At 34.9% G+C, this 19,652-nt stretch overlaps 3 protein-coding genes across 5 annotated transcripts; all 3 read left to right on the forward strand.

Moving 5' to 3' along the window:
* The first annotated feature begins 516 nt into the window (after positions 1-516).
* Positions 517-4,586, forward strand: LOC108479523 (uncharacterized). The gene is made up of 6 exons (XM_017782185.2): positions 517-1,036; positions 2,211-2,296; positions 2,382-2,498; positions 2,632-3,459; positions 3,550-3,760; positions 3,867-4,586. The coding sequence occupies exons 1-6, from the start codon at positions 745-747 to the stop codon at positions 4,391-4,393; spliced, it is 2,061 nt and encodes a 686-aa protein (XP_017637674.1). The 5' UTR covers positions 517-744; the 3' UTR covers positions 4,394-4,586.
* A 231-nt stretch (positions 4,587-4,817) lies between these two features.
* Positions 4,818-6,542, forward strand: LOC108479525 (uncharacterized). Of its 2 annotated transcripts, none has more exons than XM_017782188.2 (3): positions 4,818-5,599; positions 5,690-5,771; positions 6,127-6,542. In XM_017782188.2, exons 1-3 carry the CDS (start codon positions 5,480-5,482, stop codon positions 6,288-6,290), a joined length of 366 nt encoding a protein of 121 aa, XP_017637677.1. In that variant the 5' UTR covers positions 4,818-5,479; the 3' UTR covers positions 6,291-6,542. The 2 variants fall into 2 exon arrangements, with proteins under 2 accessions (XP_017637677.1, XP_017637676.1); XM_017782187.2 differs by having other exon boundaries at positions 5,182-5,599; positions 6,124-6,542.
* Positions 6,543-6,758: 216 nt separating this feature from the next.
* On the forward strand, positions 6,759-7,738 carry LOC108477821 (heavy metal-associated isoprenylated plant protein 25-like). 2 transcript variants are annotated; one of them, XM_053022812.1, is made up of 3 exons: positions 6,759-6,846; positions 7,138-7,219; positions 7,333-7,738. In XM_053022812.1, exons 1-3 carry the CDS (start codon positions 6,832-6,834, stop codon positions 7,506-7,508), a joined length of 273 nt encoding a protein of 90 aa, XP_052878772.1. In that variant the 5' UTR covers positions 6,759-6,831; the 3' UTR covers positions 7,509-7,738. The 2 variants fall into 2 exon arrangements, with proteins under 2 accessions (XP_052878772.1, XP_052878773.1); XM_053022813.1 differs by lacking the exon at positions 6,759-6,846 and adding an exon at positions 6,888-6,982.
* The last annotated feature ends 11,914 nt before the right edge of the window (positions 7,739-19,652 follow it).

The raw sequence follows: 19,652 nt of genomic DNA on the forward strand, positions 1-19,652 counted from the left end.
AATTATTAAGGCCGAGGGGTACTAGTCAACGTGCACTTCACTAACATGTAAAGATAATGAATTTCTGATTTGTAGTTGAAGGTAAAGCGTTGAAAATGTAAGGGGTATTATTTGAAATAAATTACATGTAAAGCTTTATTTAACGTTAATGAAATGATTCATTAAAATCTAAAAAATTAGAGATGATATTGCCAACTAATTTAGTCTATTCTATTCATGAAATAGGCTTTGGTTTCTCAAATTGTTCCCAAAATAAAACATGATAAATTGAACTAAAATGCTAGAGAAATTTGACTTTTAAGACTCATCAAAGCAGAGCTTTGATTTTTAATTTTATTTTAAAAGAAAATAGAGAATACATTAAATCTGACAACTGGCAATGAAGGCTGAGGGAGTCTGAGTCCACCTTTAATAGAGCGGTAATTACGGGCTCCACTTCTCTTCTTTCCTCAACTTGTGTTTTGTCCTCTTCTTCAAAAAGCCCCCCACTTCTACATATATCAATTGGCCCGTAATTCCAATATCCCTTCAAGGGTATTTTAGGAATCCAGAACTTTCTTCTTCATTTCCTCCGTGTCATCCTCATCTACCCCATCCTCACCGTCCATTCCCAATCTCCAAAATAAAACCCTCCCTCGTATAAATTTTCAAATTCCCTCTCTCGCCCACCATTTTCTCTCTCGAGATTTTTGAATCCCCGTTTCTAAAATTCCAATCTTTCCCTTCTTCTTCTCGGAATTTGACATGGACGGTGTGACGGTGGCGTCGACGCCTTCGCCGTCGTACTCTACGACGGCCTATGTGAGCTGGGACGAGGTGAATGTTTCAAGCGATAAAGGAAGGAGAGTGGTTCACTATTATTTGAAGAGAAGGGACGGCGTTTCAGATCTGGCTGTGATTGGTAAAGAAAAGAGCTTGAGGCACATGTCTTATCATTTCGCTATTAAGAACCGTTCTCTTTTCTTCTCTTCGACTTCTTTTTACAAGCTCAAGTCTCGCCGGGAGGTCGTCAATTGGCTTAATTCTGTCGTTTCCGGTAATTACTGCTTATAATATTATGTTTCTCTTCCTCTTATTCGTTTATTGAATCTTGAGGTTTTTGAGATTTAGGGCTTTGTTAGGGATTGCGCTGGGCTCAATATTATTAGGGTTTTTGTTAGATCTGAGCGTTTCTGGTGAATATTGATGAGATTTGATTCTATTAGGGCTTTTTCTCTCTCTGTTTATGTCTCCCTCAAGCAAGCAGTTTTTCACTACTCGATTTTGATCTCCTTTCTCCTTTACTTTTTCTATTTTTAAAATTTTATCTAATATACAATTTTGCAATACAGGTTGATTATACTAAGCATTTTTTTGCCCTTTTCCATAGCAATAATTATATATGTTTTTTCAAAATTGGCTGGATTTTTTTGCCTGATGCAATGGATTGGTTTGGGTTTTTTCTCTCTCTCTCTCTCCCCCAAACAACCAGTTTTTCGTTACTATTTTTATCTCCTTTACTTTTCTATTTTTTGAAGTTTATATGATTTGTAATTTTGCAATACAGGCCAAACTTTTTTTTTTGCCTTTTTCAGAGTAATATTTATATATATATTTCAAATTTGGCTTGATTGGTTTTGCCTGATGCAATGGATTTGCCGGATTGGGTTTTTAGTTGGGTTTCTTTCGTCTATATATATTGTAAATATTCTCTTTTGAAATTATCCCTTTACCTTGATTTATTGTCTTTATTTTTAAACCTAACCCCTTCTTTCTTCTGGCTCTAAAGTAACCTGGGCTTTCTTCTCCGCTCCCTTTTTTGGATGAGGTTTTTATTTCTGTGATTGGCATGGTTCCGTTTGGTTCCACTCACCATTGTAAATATTAACTGTCTATAATCTGGGCTGCAGGATTGATTATTCACTTTTTAAGAGCCGATTGAGAGCGTCACGATTCTTACGCCCTCAAATATCTAGGTCAACATCTTTCATGACCAAACATTTTTGCTTTCAATGAACAAGTTTCATACCACAGAAATCATCTATTAATTCTTTTGAATGTGAAAAGAATCAATATAAGTTCTTGTTATTGTTTGCATCTGATTTTGATTTTCCCTTTCTCAAGTATAGTTGTTTTCATTATGTCTGTGGTATTGTTTTAGTCTTTGAGGCATCTTAACGGAATAGAGTATTTATGTTTTTGTCTTACTAATTGCTGTTTAAAATGCACAGATTCTTCTTCACGTGAGTCTCACTGTTCAGTTGATGGCATTTGGAATGGAAAGGACGTGAAAAGTATGGATTTTGGAGCCGTCAAGGTATGAATTGTATTTTGAGTATTTCAATTGCTTTCTCGTCTGTCAATTCTTCACGTAATGATATTTGAAAATTTTCATTCTACAGGATCTTCAGTCACAAAAGCTGGTCCAAAAAGAATTTTTATGGTTAGGTTCTTCGTGGACGTGCAAGAGAAAAAAGAAACACTATGAGTCTTTCCGCAGGAATGGTGTAATAATTTCGGTAAGTATAATGGTCTATATCAACCCTTTCTTCTATTTGTGCTTTGTCATTTAAGGTTTACTGCATTTTACAGCTTGATTATATAGCTCATTCTTTTGTCCTTTTGTATCATATTCCCTTAAAATCTTATCAGGTTCACGACTTCGTTTATGTCTTAGCTGAGGAGAATAAACGACTTGTTGCCTATTTGGAAGATTTGTATGAGGACTCTAGGGGCAACAAGATGGTTGTGGTACGATGGTTTCACAAAATTGATGAGGTTGATATTGACCTTCGTCACAATTATAATTGCAGAGAAATTTTCTTTTCTCATTGTCTTCAAGATCTCAGTATTGAATGCATAGATGGATTGGCTACTGTCCTTAGTCCTTTGCATTTCAAGAAATTTTTGAATGAGGCAACACACACTCGGCTGGAGCCATTTGTATGCTGCAAGCAATTTGAAAATGATGTTAAGCCTTTTGATGTGACTCAAGTTAAGGGTTACTGGAAACAAGATATACTTAGATATATGTATGGTCTTTCTCCTTCAAATGATTGTGTGACTCGTCAGCAACGTGCTGACGACCTGAAAACTGTTTGGGATGTTGATGACGATGTTGGGATTAGGCCTAGAAAGAGATATTGTCGATCAAAAGATGATTATATGCACATGCATTTCAGTGGCAGTAGAGAGTCAATGGATACATCATTTGCAGATGTGCAAGACTTTCACAAAAGCAAAAATGGAAATGCATCGTTCAATTTCAGTGGTGGGAACTTTGCGTTCCTGTCCACTGGTGAGGCTAAGCGATATTCTTCTCACCATTTAATGGTAGGTTCCGAGGTTGAAGTGCTAACTCAAGATAGTGGTATGAGAGGGTGTTGGTTTAGAGCTCGTATAATTAAGAAGCACAGAAATAAGGTGAAGTTGCAATACCAAGACATCCAGGATGCAGCTAATGAAGCTAACAAATTAGAGGTATATATACTTCATGGGTTCATGGATCTCATATTGTTTAACTTTTATGTTTGTAGTTGTTTAATGCTTATGCATGGTTTTATCTTCTAGGAATGGATTTTGGCAACCAAGGTTGCCACTTCTGATGAAGTGGGTATTCGTGTTTCTGGCCGGACAACTATTCGACCGTCTTCACAATTCACTAAAGGTAGTACTTCATGTATTGGTGTTGGGTCTGTTGTTGATGTCTGGTGGCATGATGGTTGGTGGGAAGGCCTTGTTGTTCAGGAGTTGGAAGATAAATTTCGTGTTCATTTCCCAGGTTTGTAAATGGCTTTAAATCTTAATGTACGATTTTTTTATGCTCATGAATGGTGGAATATATATTGTTGTTTTTTCTTCCAGATCTGACATAATTGCCTTTGCAGGAGAAAAGCGGGAATCAGTCTTTGGTATCGGTGATATAAGACAATCTCAGGAATGGATAGGAAATCGGTGGATAAATATGAAGGAAAGGCATGATCTTGTGAGTACCATCATCCAGGCCGGAAAGCAAGAGGCAAGCAAATCCTATAATTTCAATACCGACAAAAACACCATTTGTGTGAGTGGACAGTGTGGTAAAGAAGCCACTGAGTGTAAAGGTTCTGCTGTTGAACCAGGAAATGAGAGGGCACAAGATGCGAGTGTTGTTCCAGATCTTTCAAAGGATGGTCGGCTTTCTCAGTTGAAGTGGAAGTCATCTAGGAAGAGAAAACGTGTGACTTCAACCTGTGTACGGAAACTGAATTGCAGTCGAAACCTCATCAAAAGCACTGCACAGTCAGTTGCTTGTGAACGATTTTTGATCCCTGCATCCTTAAAAGTCGATAATGAGAACTGCAAGAACATAGGTGATCCGTTATTCAGTTCTTCAGTAGTGCCGCCGCTAACAAGCTTGGTAATGACTAGGTGATTAGAGTTGTTGCTTTCTGTTTTGTTTGGAAGTGTTCATTTCGGAAGTCTGGCATTGCGGCATCCATCTCCCTCTTTTATTTTCTTGTATGTAACTTTCAGCCTATGGGGCTCTTAACTTATGGAGTCTTGCAAATTTCAGGCTACAGTTTTGGATGCATTATAATAACCTGGTAGATCTCTAACTTACTAAACCTCGTTTGTCTAGGATGTTTCCATTAGGATATCTGCTTGTTTTGTATTCTATTTATTGTTTTTGGAAATAAAAATTTTCAAATTTTCAACTGTGAGCTCTTCATAGCACAATGCAGGGATGCTCGGTAGAATAAAAAATTATTCGTTAGAGGAAGTTTAATACATGTTACGCCATGTCACATTCATCACTTTCTACTTTGGTCCAATCAAAATAGTTAAAAGTTTACCCTTTTTCTGAACAGGTTTATTGTGCATCAAATATAAAATAGCAAATTCTTGTGTTAATTGTGGTTAAACAAAGATCGATAAACTTGTAATCGAGACATTGGAAACCGCTGCGTGAACTTGGAAGCACGAACCATTCATTTTTTTCTTTTAAGTAATGAAATTTATCTAACAAGACAAGTGCGAGTCTTTTTCTTTAAATTTGCTGGCATCGTCCTAAAATTTTGAGAGTTCCTTGTCTTATTCTACAGCATATCTCCTTCATGGTTTCTTTTCAGAGGACCATACCCAATATAACTATGACATGATGGATTAAATGAACTAAAAGTTGGACATGGATTTGAGATTGGTCCCGTAAGCAACTTCTTTTAAAAGTAATTATTATTGATGACAAATTTTCACCCCCAAGAAAAAAAAAAACCCTCAAAAGTAGGATGTGGGGGCGCCCTCTGTGACTTGAGCATCTTTCAACTAGGCATGAAAAGGACCCTTTTCTCATTTCCTTGTTTAACAGCTTAAGATGCTCTTTCTTCATCCTCAAAAAATGGGCTTGTTCTCTAAGTAGCTCAGTTGCAACAGGAGGCAGTTGGTGCGGTGATTTGAACTCGAGATTGACCCCTGGAACCTCCTCCTTATGTATGAAGTCCTTTAACAGATAAAAGAAGCTATGGTTCTCCCTAGTCAGGTGCCTAAGAAAGAAGCCAGAAGAATTGAATTCAACAACCCAAGGAGCTTTTTACTTCCTGGAAGTAGCCTTGCCTCTGTTGAATCCTTATCCATGCCTCTCGTTAGTGCTCCTACTCTCTCTTTTGTATGTTGAATGAACTGATCTTTAACAGTTTTTGGTTGTAAGTATTTTTCTATTTGCTGAGAGCAGGTCCACGAAGTTGTTTACTCAGCAGATATTAGATGTGCAGAGTGTCAAATGAGAATAGTAGACATAATCTCAAGAATGAATGGTACGTTTTCTTCATTACCTTAAAACTGTGGCCAGGATTCATACATGCTTCATACAATGAAATTTTCAGGGAACATTGGGGGTGATAAGGGGATGGCCAGTGGCCGGTTAGCGGTGAGGGTTTTTTGGGAAGTACTGCATGAATGCATAGTTTCACAGTCTCTAATCTGGTGTGCACTGTTTCAGATCAATGCCCGCAATTATTATAATAATTGCTTGCTCGATCCTAGCAGAACTTTCTTTGACAAATTTTCTGACAGTGACAGTTGCATGAGATCTAGCTAGAAACCAGGATTTATGGTCTTAATCCAGATTCCTGCATTAACCCAAATCTTAATTATATTGTTTCTTAGCAGATACAGATTCTGTTTTGGTAAATGTGTTGGAGAACAAGGTAACACTCACCTCTAGATACCCTGGAAGTACTAAGTTGGGTTCAAGGCAAGTTCCTGTTATTTATAGGAATCCTATCAGCACAATGGCCATGATCAAGAAGCTCTTTCGCTTGTCCCGTAGTTGAATACTGATGGACAACCATCCAACATGCTACAGAATTCTCGTATGGAGATTTGCTTGTTCTTATACTTTTTGTTGTAAAAAGGTTACTGTTCTCATTTTTTGGTCGTAATATCTCAAATGTATATGGAAACATAGTGCACTGTTGGACGTGTTTTAAGTTATCAACCGAATTCTTCACCTTTGTTATACTATGTTACTTGATCCAAACTATTCATTTTCTATAAAGCATCTGTATTTTGCGATATTCAGATAAGGGTATGAAGAGAATACCTGTAACTCTCTTATTATTTTTCTTGTCTTTGAGGCAAACTCAAATCAAAGGCAACTACTGATGCTTAAATATAATGATAATGCAAACAGAAACCTTAGTAAAAAAGAAAAGGATACTTCATAATCCTGTACAGGGCAACACAATATTTACATGAAAGAAAAGGATTCTTCACTTTATTACTTGATATTTAAGTCATGGTTAGTTAACCTAATATCATCATTTTGCTGGTCTTCGAAGAATCAGATTCCAAAATCAAACAAATGGAGTTCCGATGAGAGAACCAAAAGTAGAAATATTCTCCCTTGAATCCCTCTAATTTCTACATTTCCTTTATACCCAAACTATTAACACCAATCAAAAATCAAATCCAATCATTGATCTCAATTTTCTTTTGGTCACTTACCATCTTCATGTCAGGAAGGGCAAGTTTAAAGGCGGCATCTTCAATATTACCTATTTCTTCTCATTTCCCTGCTTATTTTAACAATTAGCTCAGACTAATTATCACTTACATTCATATATTTGGAAAGAGTTAACACTAATGATTCTTTTTCCTGTTTTATTTGCATGTTAGCAGCTCTGTTGCATGGTGCTGAGACTTAACATAGACTGCTATGGCTGTTTCAGGAAACTAAGAAGAACCCTTCTTAATATGAAAGGTAAGTTGTCCAACCCATTAACAATCTTTAAATCTGTGGGTCATTTTTGTATCAGTTAAAAGTTTTATGCAATGATAAATTTGACAAAAAGTTCCCTGGTTTCCACATTGAAGAAATAGAGACGCACTTGATAGAGAAGCAGCAATGCAAGGTAAGCGTATGTGGGAGGTTAAGACCCTCAGATGTGGCGATAAAGATAAGAAAGAAGATGAATCGAAGAGTAGAGATACTGGAAATTAATGAGGTTGAGGATGAACAAACAGAGCAAAATCAAATCACTGGCCAATGATTGGTGTTTATGTTTCAGCTTATGGAACCAGCCCTTAATCCATTATCATACTAGCTTCGAAAAGCTTTGAGTTGACTGGAACAAAGAGAAATTGTATACATTGTCATGAAATTCTGGGTAATTGTCGTCAAGAAGAACAATGGAGAATTTCAGACTTGCAAGTAGAAATGAAAGATGAAATGTAAATGATTATGGACATAGAAATTTATAGCATGTCTCAAATTCCATAATTTTATTGGTTTGGCAAACCAAATCAACTTTTCCCCTAATTTAGGAAGCAAGAATATTCAGTGAATTATGCGTTTGATTATTAAACAATTTTTAATAAACTTTTTCCCCCCCTTTTTTAATGATTAAAAAGGGGGGGCTCAGTCCAAAACTGAGAAATCTACAAAAACTCTAAATTATGGCATGGCCTCCTAAAAGCATGTTGGTGCAAACATCTCCAAAGGCCAGCTGGTGGGTGGTCATAGAGACTCCTCATCAGATTCAGAGGTGCATTTCAACAAATGATCTGCGGTTGTGTTTGACTTCGGAGCTTGATGTCCCAATCACTCCTCAAAAGATCGACAATACTCCGAGCAGAAGACGAACCTGCATTAATCATCTGGACAACATTTAAATTATCACATAATCACACTCCACAACAACCTTTTCATAACCCATATTCCAGGCCAGATCGATACCATCCCAGACTCGCCAAAGCTCGGTTTGGTTGACAGAGCAAACTCCCAATCAATTGCCCATATCCCAGACTCCCCATATCGATCTAGCTATCGACTCCCCCGTCGCAGTTGGCTTTAACCCAATCAACTGGGGGAACTAGCCACTCATCCAAACGGGACGCATTCTTCTGCTGCGACAAGTTCGAGAGCTATGCAGTGTTAAATTAAATTGCACAAGCCCTGCTTTGTGCAACAATACTAGAAGAATGAAATTGCCGAAGTCCTTCTTTGTGCACCAATACTAGAAGAATGAAGGCTCTCCCTGCAAAACATGAACTTACACCTAGCTTCAGTTTCCCATTCATAGTTCATTAAATTCAAAATAGCAGCATTTGAAATATTTGAGAGCATCCATCTTTCCAACGGGCACTCAAACAAACTAACAATTGCATCACTCGGCAAAATGCTCAACCAAGCAGCTCGCGCAGATCCACAGTCCCTCAGCTTGTGGAGTCTCGTTTCATCAGTCCTCGAAAATTTCACATTTATCCACAGCCGCTAAGCCTCGATGATATCTTTCAGCATTTGTGAGCACTTGCCATTTAACGACCAACCAAGGAACTGTTTCACTCTACGAGGGCTGTGCATTTTCTGTAGGATTCCAGGCCTCCTTGGACATCATAGAGTAGGTGCCCGAGACTGAGAACCGCCCCTTCGGACACCACCGCCACGATATCTTGTCTTTGGCACAAGCCGGATTAGGTGGGGGGAACAGCGGTCTCTCTAAGTAAATTGACAGTATCCAGGTTATTAGAGAAAGCATTCCAATTCCAAGACCCGTTAGGATCAATCACGTTTTCAACCGGAGCATCAAGGTCATCAATATGGCCAACATAGTGGTTACTCAATTTACCCGACTCCGGATCCAGCAGTCACTTCAAAATTCGCTGTTCACCCATCACTGAGACTCCAACAGAGGTTCTCTTTAAGAATTGTCCGAGTTAATTTCTGGCTAATCCTTAGAAAGTTGTTGCCCGAGTTAATTTCACCAATGCCGTGGCATTTATTCCGGCCCGTTTAATTACAGATAACATGATGGTGGCTTTTGAGATTGTGCTTCACATGAAGAACAAAGGCCGAGGTGAAATTGGGGAGGTTGCATTGAAAATCAACATCAGTAAGGCTTACGACAGTGTGAATTGGGAGTTTCTGAGGTTCATGCTGAAAAAGTTCAGATTTGATTGGCGATGGATTGACTGGATAATGTTGTGTGTAACTACTGACGGAATTCTGTTTCTTTTAATGGTGATGAACTTGGGCCAGTTTTACCACATCGAGGTTTGCGTCAGAGTGATTCGTTGTCTCTATATTTGTTCATTTTATGTGCTGAGGGTCTAAGTTTTCTGTTTAGCCAGGTGGAGGTATCCTGGTTGTTTCACACTTACTCTTTGCAGACTATAATTTTTTCTTCCTCCTAGCTTGAGAGAATGAATGTCGGGTGGTGCGTGACATCCTTGCTACTTATGAGGCAGCCTCGGGGCAGTGTTAATTTTCAGAAGTATGGGGTCCTGTTCAGTTCGAACATTATCATGGCTGATCGTTCGATGGTGCATTTGGTTTTAAGGGTCATGGCTTTGCCTGATCACGGGCGGCTTTCTCTCATTGGGCGGAACAAGAAACAAATTTTTGGCTTTATTCTTGATAGGCTTTGCAAGCTCTTGGAAGAACAAGCTTCTTTCTCCGCCAAGTAAAGAGGTGATGCTCAAGTCGATTGCACCAGCGGTTTCGGTATATACAGTATGAGTGTCTTTTTGTTACTCTTTCGTATTTGTGTTGATTTGCAATGGCTGATGAATTCGTATTTGTGGTGCTCAAATTCGGGTAACTCGGCTTGCCTTCACTGGGCCTCTTCGGAGAGGCTTTGTATGGCCTAAAAGGATGACAGCATGGGCTTTCGTAATCTAACATTCTTTCAATCTTGCAATGGCAGGCAAGCAGGGGTGTAGGATTCTCTCTAACCCGAACTCTCTCCTTAGTCGTCTCTTCAAGGTTAGATACTTTTCGAGGGGTGAGTTTTTTCCTTCGTTGGAGGGTATCAATCCCTCTTTCGTTTGGAGGAGCACTTGGATACGAATGTTATTGGTTTCGACCGGGAGGTGGGGCTTTAGGCTTGGGTATGCGAGGGGAGCTTGTTAACTTGGTGATGCCTATTCTCTTAATTTTGGCTTGTTATTGCTCGCTTTGATTAATGCTATTACCTTTTCTAAAAAAAAAAAAAAAAAGGTTTTCTCCAAATTAGTGACCCCATAGATGTTAATATAAAATGTAAATGTATGGTTCTGATACTGTGTTTTGCTTTTTAAAATTCTTAAGTATAGAAAGTAATTGCAAATAATTGGATGGGTTGGACTATTATCAGTTTACCAATTGGTTGCCCGCCTAAAGCTCAAGTTTAAAATCAATGTAATCGGTTTCGCATCGGTTATTATATCGCTTAAGTAACAAATAGAATGATCATTTTCTTTTTGTATTAGTGTAAATTTTGATTTGTACCAATTGCACCGACTCATTTCGACCATCTCTGGAGACACCGACCGGTAAATAAAAAATGTTAAAAACTAGATAAAATAATTATTTTAACTAAGATAAAAGGAGCAACCTTAAAATTTAAGTAAAAAATTAATAAAAATTAAAAGTAGATAATTTATATAACAAAAACTAAAGAGAAAAAAGAGAATTTCTAAATGCTTCACGAAATACAACATTTTATGTATAATTTTATTAAACTTTTATTTTATATATTTTGTATGGGATGATTCTATTGTAGATTTTTTTAAAAATAATGTTGCAGATAATTTTATTGTTTAATGAATGAGATGTTATCTTTTTCTTTGTTTACTTTAAATTTGTTAAATGATGAAATTTTATTTTGTGAAGTTTATTAATGAATATTCTATAGAATAAATTAAAATTTTTATATTTGAAATGAGTTAATCTAATTCATTTGATATATATTAAATAAATAAATATTTTTAAAAATTGATAAATTCAAAATAATATACAAAAATAAATTAATATTGATATATGGCAAATCCAATAATAATAAAAAGAAGTGTGTGGTTTTGACTACTTTAGTAAAAACATCGCCTAATTTAGACAAAAGAAAGCCCAATATGGAGCTTTTACTATTGACGGAATCTTCTCTCTTTTTAATGGATTTTGGAATTGACAAACATAATATATATTTTTTTTGTTAAATTTAGTTCTTAATCTTTTAAAAAAGTTAAATAATTTTTTATTAAAAATATTAATTAAAATTTATTTTTTAATAATATTCGCGTAATAATTTATGAAACAATTTATGTACTTCAAATTTCACATTGTATAGTAATTTAAAATTTATGAAAGTACTTAAAAATAAAATAACAAAATTATCAAATTAATCATAAAAAGTAATATGGAACACATATTAATGATAATATTTAAAAGTTTAATGTTTTAGTTAATATTTTTATAAAAAATAATTTATAAAAGAGTAAAAGATAGAGCGTCGAAATGGATGGCCACTCAGTAATTAAATGATTCATAATAATAACAATAATAATGTTGAAATCATTACTGTAGCATGCAATGATTGGAACATTCCTGTCCTACCCCCACATGTTAAAAAGAAAGGTGGATAAGGAAGGGGAGAGAGCCACACATGTTGTAGGATAATCCTCCCTCACATGTGAAACATGATAAGGATGTAACATCAACCCTCAATTTCTCAATTCAAGATGGCCACACCACTCAAATAATTGACTCCTCGTTTATTTGATTGTCAAATATATAATCAAGGGATATTACCACTAATACACGCACTGCACTTTTTGATTCTTGGCTGATACTGCACGTGGTAAGTCTCCACTGCACTTTTTGAACTAGATAAAAGCAAACATGGTCTACTGTATCCGTACATGTAGTATGTAAGAGGGACCTCACTCATACCGTACGCTCATTTTTGAGAAATTTTAACATCTGTAGAGCAAAGAAAATATTTAACCAAATGAGAGAAAGATAGATCCAAATCTTCATTTAATCAAGGATTTTCCAACAATCCTTTCATATTTTAAAAGAATTAAGGAATTTTTTTTTAGTTTTTTTTCCTAATGTGTTGTATAAACTACAAGTCAAAGTTAGAAAGAATGAGATATAATTAATAAAATAATTATAAAATTTTAAATATTTATAGAGCAAAAATTCATTTAACTTAAAATTATCAATCACATTATACTCAATATTATTGTTCGACGTCATTGTATGCTAATAGGCCATATGCTTGCTTGGATTAATTTTCATGAGTGCTCTAAAGATTTTGCCACAAATACTATAAAAACGGTCTTACTTCACACTCGTATAGGTTAATTCATCAAGTGTACATTGCAAATTAATATACCACTTATAAATGAAATAAATTTGATGTGAAGTTTACTCAATCTTATTTTCTTTACAATTTTAACACTATTTACACCATAATAAAGATATATTTATAATGTTCAATGAATCAACTAATGACTTGTTATTGCTCATATAAACCTAATTCATGGAATCATCAATCACATAGGTTGAGTTACCACCATTATTTAGATCTCAATTTGGAAGTAATTCCATTCCCCTAGATATTTTATTTATTAGTTTTGTCCCTAAAGGTTTAGTCAAAGAACTAACCAAATTTGTTTATGACTACATCATCTATGAATAGTGACTCTATCTTTTTGCAGTTGCTTTATCACACACTCTTAGATGAATATATCTACTTTTTTTTACCATCGACAGTTTTATTCCTTGTAATAGCTATTGGCAATTGACTATCACAATGCAAAAACACAAAAGGTTTTGTGCCCAACAGAATACTTCTTGAGAAGTTTTTCAAACACTTAGTCTCATTCCCAACAAACTCTAAAGCAATAAATTCTAACTCCATGGTAGATTTCAATATAAGATTTTGTTTGGTTGTTTTCCAAGTAACTGCACCACTGTCAAGGGTGGACACATAACTACTAATGAATTTTGTTTCATATAAATTTAAATGCAGTTAACACTATTAACCCAAATATTTGTGTACAACAGAGCACAAAGTATTCTGAAGATTGAACTCAAATGATTGAAAGGGAAATGTAATCATCAAGTTAATTACTAATGTTGGGATCGACCCGATTAAGCAACAAGTAAAAAAAAATAGCGAAATAAATTAAGAAATTGAACATACAAATTTAACGTGGAAAAATCCTTCCAAAGAAGATAAAAACCACGAGTAAAAATAATTTTACTATAATGGCAAAAGAACGAAGAGTACAAAAGATGGAAATAAAAACTAAACCCCGAAAACCCGAAAATAAAAAACCTTCAAAACATAAACACAAAATTCTCTAAATGTGTTATGAGGTCTAATATCTAATGGATGTATTTTCTAATGTTGTAAAATAGCCTATTTATAAGCTAAATTTATAGATCAAATAATAATAAAATAATCTAAACTAATCAATATTTGATTGAAACAAATAAACAGAGTTTAACTAGAAGATTATTTCTCAAATTTGACTGAAATAGAGTCACAATTGAATAACTAATAAAGTAACTATTAATCTAATTAATTTAAAAATTATTAGTGTAACAAAATAGAAATTGTATTAAAATTAATTTTGAATTAACAAATAAAGACACTAATTTAACCTTCTTCATTCTTGCTATAGACAATGCAAATGGTTGAAAGGATGGTCAATTGATTCATTAATAACTAACTAAGCTAATAAACGCATCTCGATTATCTTGTTTGTCATTCCTAACTAGGAATCTTCTCTCAGTCTCATCTTAAACTAGCAATTACCACCCAAGATCTGTTGAGAATTAATTCAAAGTAGTGGGTTGTTAACCAAGTATATTGGTAGAATATTTGTTAGTTTAGAATTTATTTTCAGATTTTATTTTCAGTTTAAGTTGTTAGCTATTTTTGGGTTAAGGTAGTTTTTTTGTAAGCCTATAAATATAGGCATTTATACCTTGTTTTTAATCAGTTCAGTGTTCATCAATAATAGAACAACTTTGATGCATATTGTAATTGTCTCTTTCACGTTTCCTTCTTCAACAAATTTGGCATTGGAGCAAGGTTCGATCTTTTAGGCAATTGAGTGAAAGTTAGGTTTGGGTCTATTGGGTATTTGAGAGAAACATCTTTTTTGGGTCTTTGGGAAACACGAGAGAAGAGAGTGTGTGTTCTTGGAATGGCATCAGCTAGTTTTTCTTCCTCTCAACCACTCATACCCATTTTCAATGATGAGAAATATGAGTGGTGGAGCATTAAGATGAAGACATTGCTTAGATCACAAGAGCTATGGGACTTGGTCGAGTACTGGTTTGCTGACATAGTTGAACCTGATGAAGAAGAAGAAAAGAGATTGAAAGAAACCAAGAAAAACGATGCCAAGGCATTGTTCATTATCCAACAAGCGATTCATGACTCTATTTTCTCACTAATTGCTGCTGCAACCACGTCAAATGAAGCATAGTCAATTTTGCAGAAAGAGTATCAAGGTGATTCAAAGGTTATATTGGTGAAATTGCAATCACTACGACGTGATTTTGAAACCTTAATGATGAAGAATAGTGAATCAATTGCTGATTTTTTATCACGAACAAGGACAATAGTCTGCTAATTGCGCTTTTATGTAAACAAATTTCAGACGAGATAATTGTAGCGAAAGTTTTGCGAAGCTTGACGATAATATTTGATCATGTTATGGCTGCTATAGAAGAATCCAAAGATCTATCAGTTCGCTCCCTTGATGAACTAATGGGGTCTCTTCAATCTCATGAGACAAGAATCAACAAATCAGCAGAAAAGAGTGAAGAGCAGGCATTTCAAGTGAAAGAGACATTCACAAATCAAGGCGACAATGAACGTTCAACAAACAATGATCGAGGAAGAGGAGGATTTCGTGGTGGTCGTGGCTGTGGTTATGGTAGAGGCAGAGGCAGTAGAAGGAATGATGGACAGAGGCAATATAATGAGCAAGGTAATATAAAATATGGCATAAAATGTTATCATTGGAATAGATATGTAACATCCCTTACCCGTATTCAACACCGGAACAACGTACGAGGCTTTACCAGACTCAAACATAAGCAAGCATATAAAACTGAGATATAAATCTCCATCCAATTTAAAATTTTTCACATTCATTTGGGTTTTCTTATCGTCTTTATTGTGTAAATTATCAGACATGGCTCATCTTTAAAGTATGTTTTTTAGTCTGTGATGACTATGTTTATTATGATTATATTCCTGGATTCGATAATAGGAATGGGGTGATGTCTGGATTTCTCTGATTTTCGTGGAAGGAATTATCTTTAGCAAAGGTATAAATAATGAGAGCACAAGTTCAAAATTATATGATGGATCTCTTCCCTCAGGTAAGCCTGACTAAAGTTAATGAGTTAAATCGGATATTCTGTTTCCTTGAGTTAATATGGTTGCAAGACCTTCGATTAACATGTTAAGAGAAATTTGAAAGATTATGTGTATGAGTTGCTTTATCAGCATGAAGAAAAGATTATTTTGATATGATATTATTCGATAGTTGAAATCAACTCAGTTGTTTTGTCAAAGTGAACAAGTCAATGGAAATATGAATTGAGTTGTGTGTATTTAAAGTATCTTAGAGTATGGTAATAAATTTTGTGTATTCACGAGTTTGTAAACGGATAGTCTAAATGAAGAAATGGTATTCTAGAAAGTATGATACAGAGATATGCCTATTGGATTGTCCTAATCGAGTAATATTATTATGATTAAAGCTGTTCTGCTTGATAAAGTTATAGCATGTAAAAATTTGAATGGTCAGTTGCATATTGCCAAAGTTGAAACAATTGAAGGTATTATTAACCGAAGCTTTAATTTCGAGTTTAGTTTGAATTAAGTAATGAATTTATGAATTTCAGTGATGCACTATCGAACAAATTGGTATGTGTTTTATTACTTGAATGTAAAGTGATGGCTCCGTTTTTCAGACGATTAATGTCACATTAAAAAGAATGGTTCGACTAGTGATTTAGAGACAGTCACTATTATGTCGGTATTGAGAATTTGATGACATTGTTTGTTCTACGAAGATTGTCACATGTTCCCTGATCTAAAAGTTTAATGTATCTAATGGAACAGAAAGATCTGAGTTTAAGACAGTAGAAATGATTTGAGATATTGAAAGATTTCGAGTAGTTATTAATTAATCATGGAAAAAGCAGTTATAGTTACAGATACCTGGATAGAAAATATTTGTTTATCTTTGTGAGTACGGGTTACTTGATTGATCTTATTTGATGATGGTCTAATTATAACTACATTAAATTCTAAAGTGAGGTTTTTTTTGTGAGACTGAGAAGCTCAGAAAATATGATAGCGTGGAGTAATCTAAATGAGTTCAAAATGAGATTACTCCTGATGTCGGATTTCAAGTCGGACCTGATTCCTGTTATTATTATTGTCCTGAGAAAGAAAGTTGTGAACAGATGAACCTTGAGCTTATGTAGAAGTCTTTATATGAGACTCAGTAGCAACACGTTTGTTTATACCAAAAGTAATAAGATGTGCAGTTATGTAAAGTGGATGCGTTAGTGATTGCGTACGTTACATGATATTTTAGATCCGTATTCAGATGCCGATTTGCTAACAGATAAAAGTCGATAACCAAGTATACTCAGGACTACTGCAGTCAGTGATGGTACGGGAGTGATTAAGAAGTAAAATTACTATAGACTTCGTATCAAGATTATTTTATCTCTAAAAAAGATGTTATCTAGATTGTGGTTGATATGATTTGTGATTTTGAGAAATTTGTGAAAGTAATTCATAAAAGTTGAAAATAACTTCTTCTGGTAAGATTTTCGGGGACGAAAATCCCTAAAGGGGGGAGAGTTGTAACAGCCCAATTTTGGGCCTAGTCGAAACAGTGGTTCCGAGACCACAAATCTGATGTAAGAAAATTTATTTTTATTATATTTTTATGGTCTACAATTTCACGAAATAATTTTTTGAAAATTTATTTTGAAAATTTTGACGTTTGGGCACTCAATTTAGTCAAAGGACTAAATCGTAAAAAGTACAAAAGTTGAGTTCTACATGCTAGAGGTGTCCAATTGTTATGAAATTTTAAATTGGAGGTCCTTATATGGTAGTTAGACCATTGGTCAACTTGTTGGACAAAAATGGACATGGAATAGGTGAAATAAAATATTTTTAAGTTAGGGGCATTTTGGTCATTTAGTAATTAAAATGAATTAAAAACAAAATTAAAAGCCAATTTTTGTCCATATTCAAGCTATGGCTGAAAATTACATGGAGAAACCATGGCTAGGGTTTTTCAAGCTTCCAAGCTTGATTGTAAGTTCGTTCTAGCCCCATTTTTAATGATTTTTACGTTTTTGCAATCCCCGTAACAAGATCTACCTATTTCTACCATTTATTTGAGCTAGGGTTGATGTTTAAAAACTTAAAAATGTACTACATGTGTGTATTTTTATGTTTAAGGGAGGAATATTAATGTTTGTTGTATGTTAAATGACTTTTGCTAAGTAGTTTTCGGTGAAAACGCTTAGAAGGACTAATTTGTAAAATTCATAAAATTTGTCATTAAAGTGTGATTTAGTGGAAATTGTGGGCTTCTATAGTTATGAAAATGATTCGGCTAGGCTTAAAGAACAAAAAAATTGAATGAAAATCATTTTACGAGCCTAGGGGAAAAAGTGTAAATATGTGAAACTTTAAGGGTAAAAACGTAATTTTACCATAATGTGATTTCTGGATAAAATTGAATAATGTGACTAATAAATAAGCTAAATGTGCTATTATAGATCAAGAGGGACGAGGGATAGACCTTGACCGAGGAAAAGATAAGGTTGTGGATTAAATCATAAATTACCATATTTTGCATCGAGGTAAGTTGTGTGTTAGTAATTCAAAAATTCCATTATTATGCGTTTAATAATTGACATTCTATGATATATGTATGTATGCCCTAAAGAAATTGGCTTGCGACGATTTAATGAAAGTTTGGTGATAGCTTTATATCTCGGAAGTCCGGGGTGACCCTGAGGAATGCTTAGGATTCGAAAATCATGACACCATGGTTAATGAGATCCCGTGTAAGACCATGTCTGGGACATGACATCGGCATCCGAGATTAGAGCTAGTGTAAGACCATGTTTGGGACATGGCATTGGCGTTGATATGTGTGCCAGTGTAAAGACCATATCTGGGATATGGCATCGGTATCAATATGTGATTTCATGTAAGACCGTATCTAGGATATGGCGTTGATATGAGATTTCATGTAAGACCATGTTTGGGACATGGCATCGATATATGGTCCCGTATAAGACCATGTCTGTGACATGGCATCGACACCGTTATGAGACTTCGTGTAAGACCATATCTGGGATATGGCATTGGCATCAGTATGAGATCCCATGTAAGACCATATCTGGGATATGGCATTAGCATCGATATGAGGTCCCGTATAAGGCCATGTCTGGGACATGGCACTGGCACCGTTGTAAGACTTAGTGTAAGACCATATCTGGGGTGTTGGCATCGATGTGAGATCCCATGTAAGACCACATCTGGGACATGGAATTGGCATCTTTTCATGTGTATGAGATTTTCGAGCATCCTTTAGTATTCCAAGTGGTTCAACGGGTAATTCAAAGATTATATCAAAGTTGTGATAATGTATGATTACGTTACGAAGTGGTATAGGTATGTACGCAAAACTCATGAGAAATGATTTCGGTTTATGATGCACCTCTAGTAAGGATGCAAATAAGTAAGTCATGCTTATGAGATTGAAATTGTGATGACCTTATGATTATGGGTCTAGGCTTGTGATGTATAAAAAAAATGTATTTTTACCATGATGGTGGAAATGATTTGTAAAGGTGTTATAAAGTTAGTATCATCACTTTACACTAAAACAGTTTTGGACAGCAGCAGTAATTCAGCTTTAAAAATCCACTAAAACTTGTAGAAATTGAGGTGGAGGTTGAATAAAATATGAAATTAAATCTTATTGAGTGTAGTCTTACATAGAAGAAACGATATAAGCAAAAGAATTTCATATTATGAGATATTTGAATTTTTGTGAGACAGGGTCAGAGTGATTTCGGGATCCCCTATCTTAAATTTGGAAAATCATTAAAAATTGTATGAAAAAAATTATCAGTTAGAACTTGTATGATTAAAATTATTAATGAGTCTATTTTCAAGAGAAATAGGTGGGAACATCATCCAAATCCCGTACTAAGAGATAATTAATTTTTAGTAAAGAAAGGTCGAAGCTGTCAAACAGCAAAACAGGGGTAACTTTGAAGAATAAACTGTACTTATTGGTTAACCCATAAATTCTAAAAACTTTATGGTAGAAAGATATATGAGTTTAGTTTCAAA

Source organism: Gossypium arboreum, chromosome 12 (assembly GCF_025698485.1).
Source record: "Gossypium arboreum isolate Shixiya-1 chromosome 12, ASM2569848v2, whole genome shotgun sequence".
In the NCBI taxonomy this organism is placed as follows: domain Eukaryota; kingdom Viridiplantae; phylum Streptophyta; class Magnoliopsida; order Malvales; family Malvaceae; genus Gossypium; species Gossypium arboreum.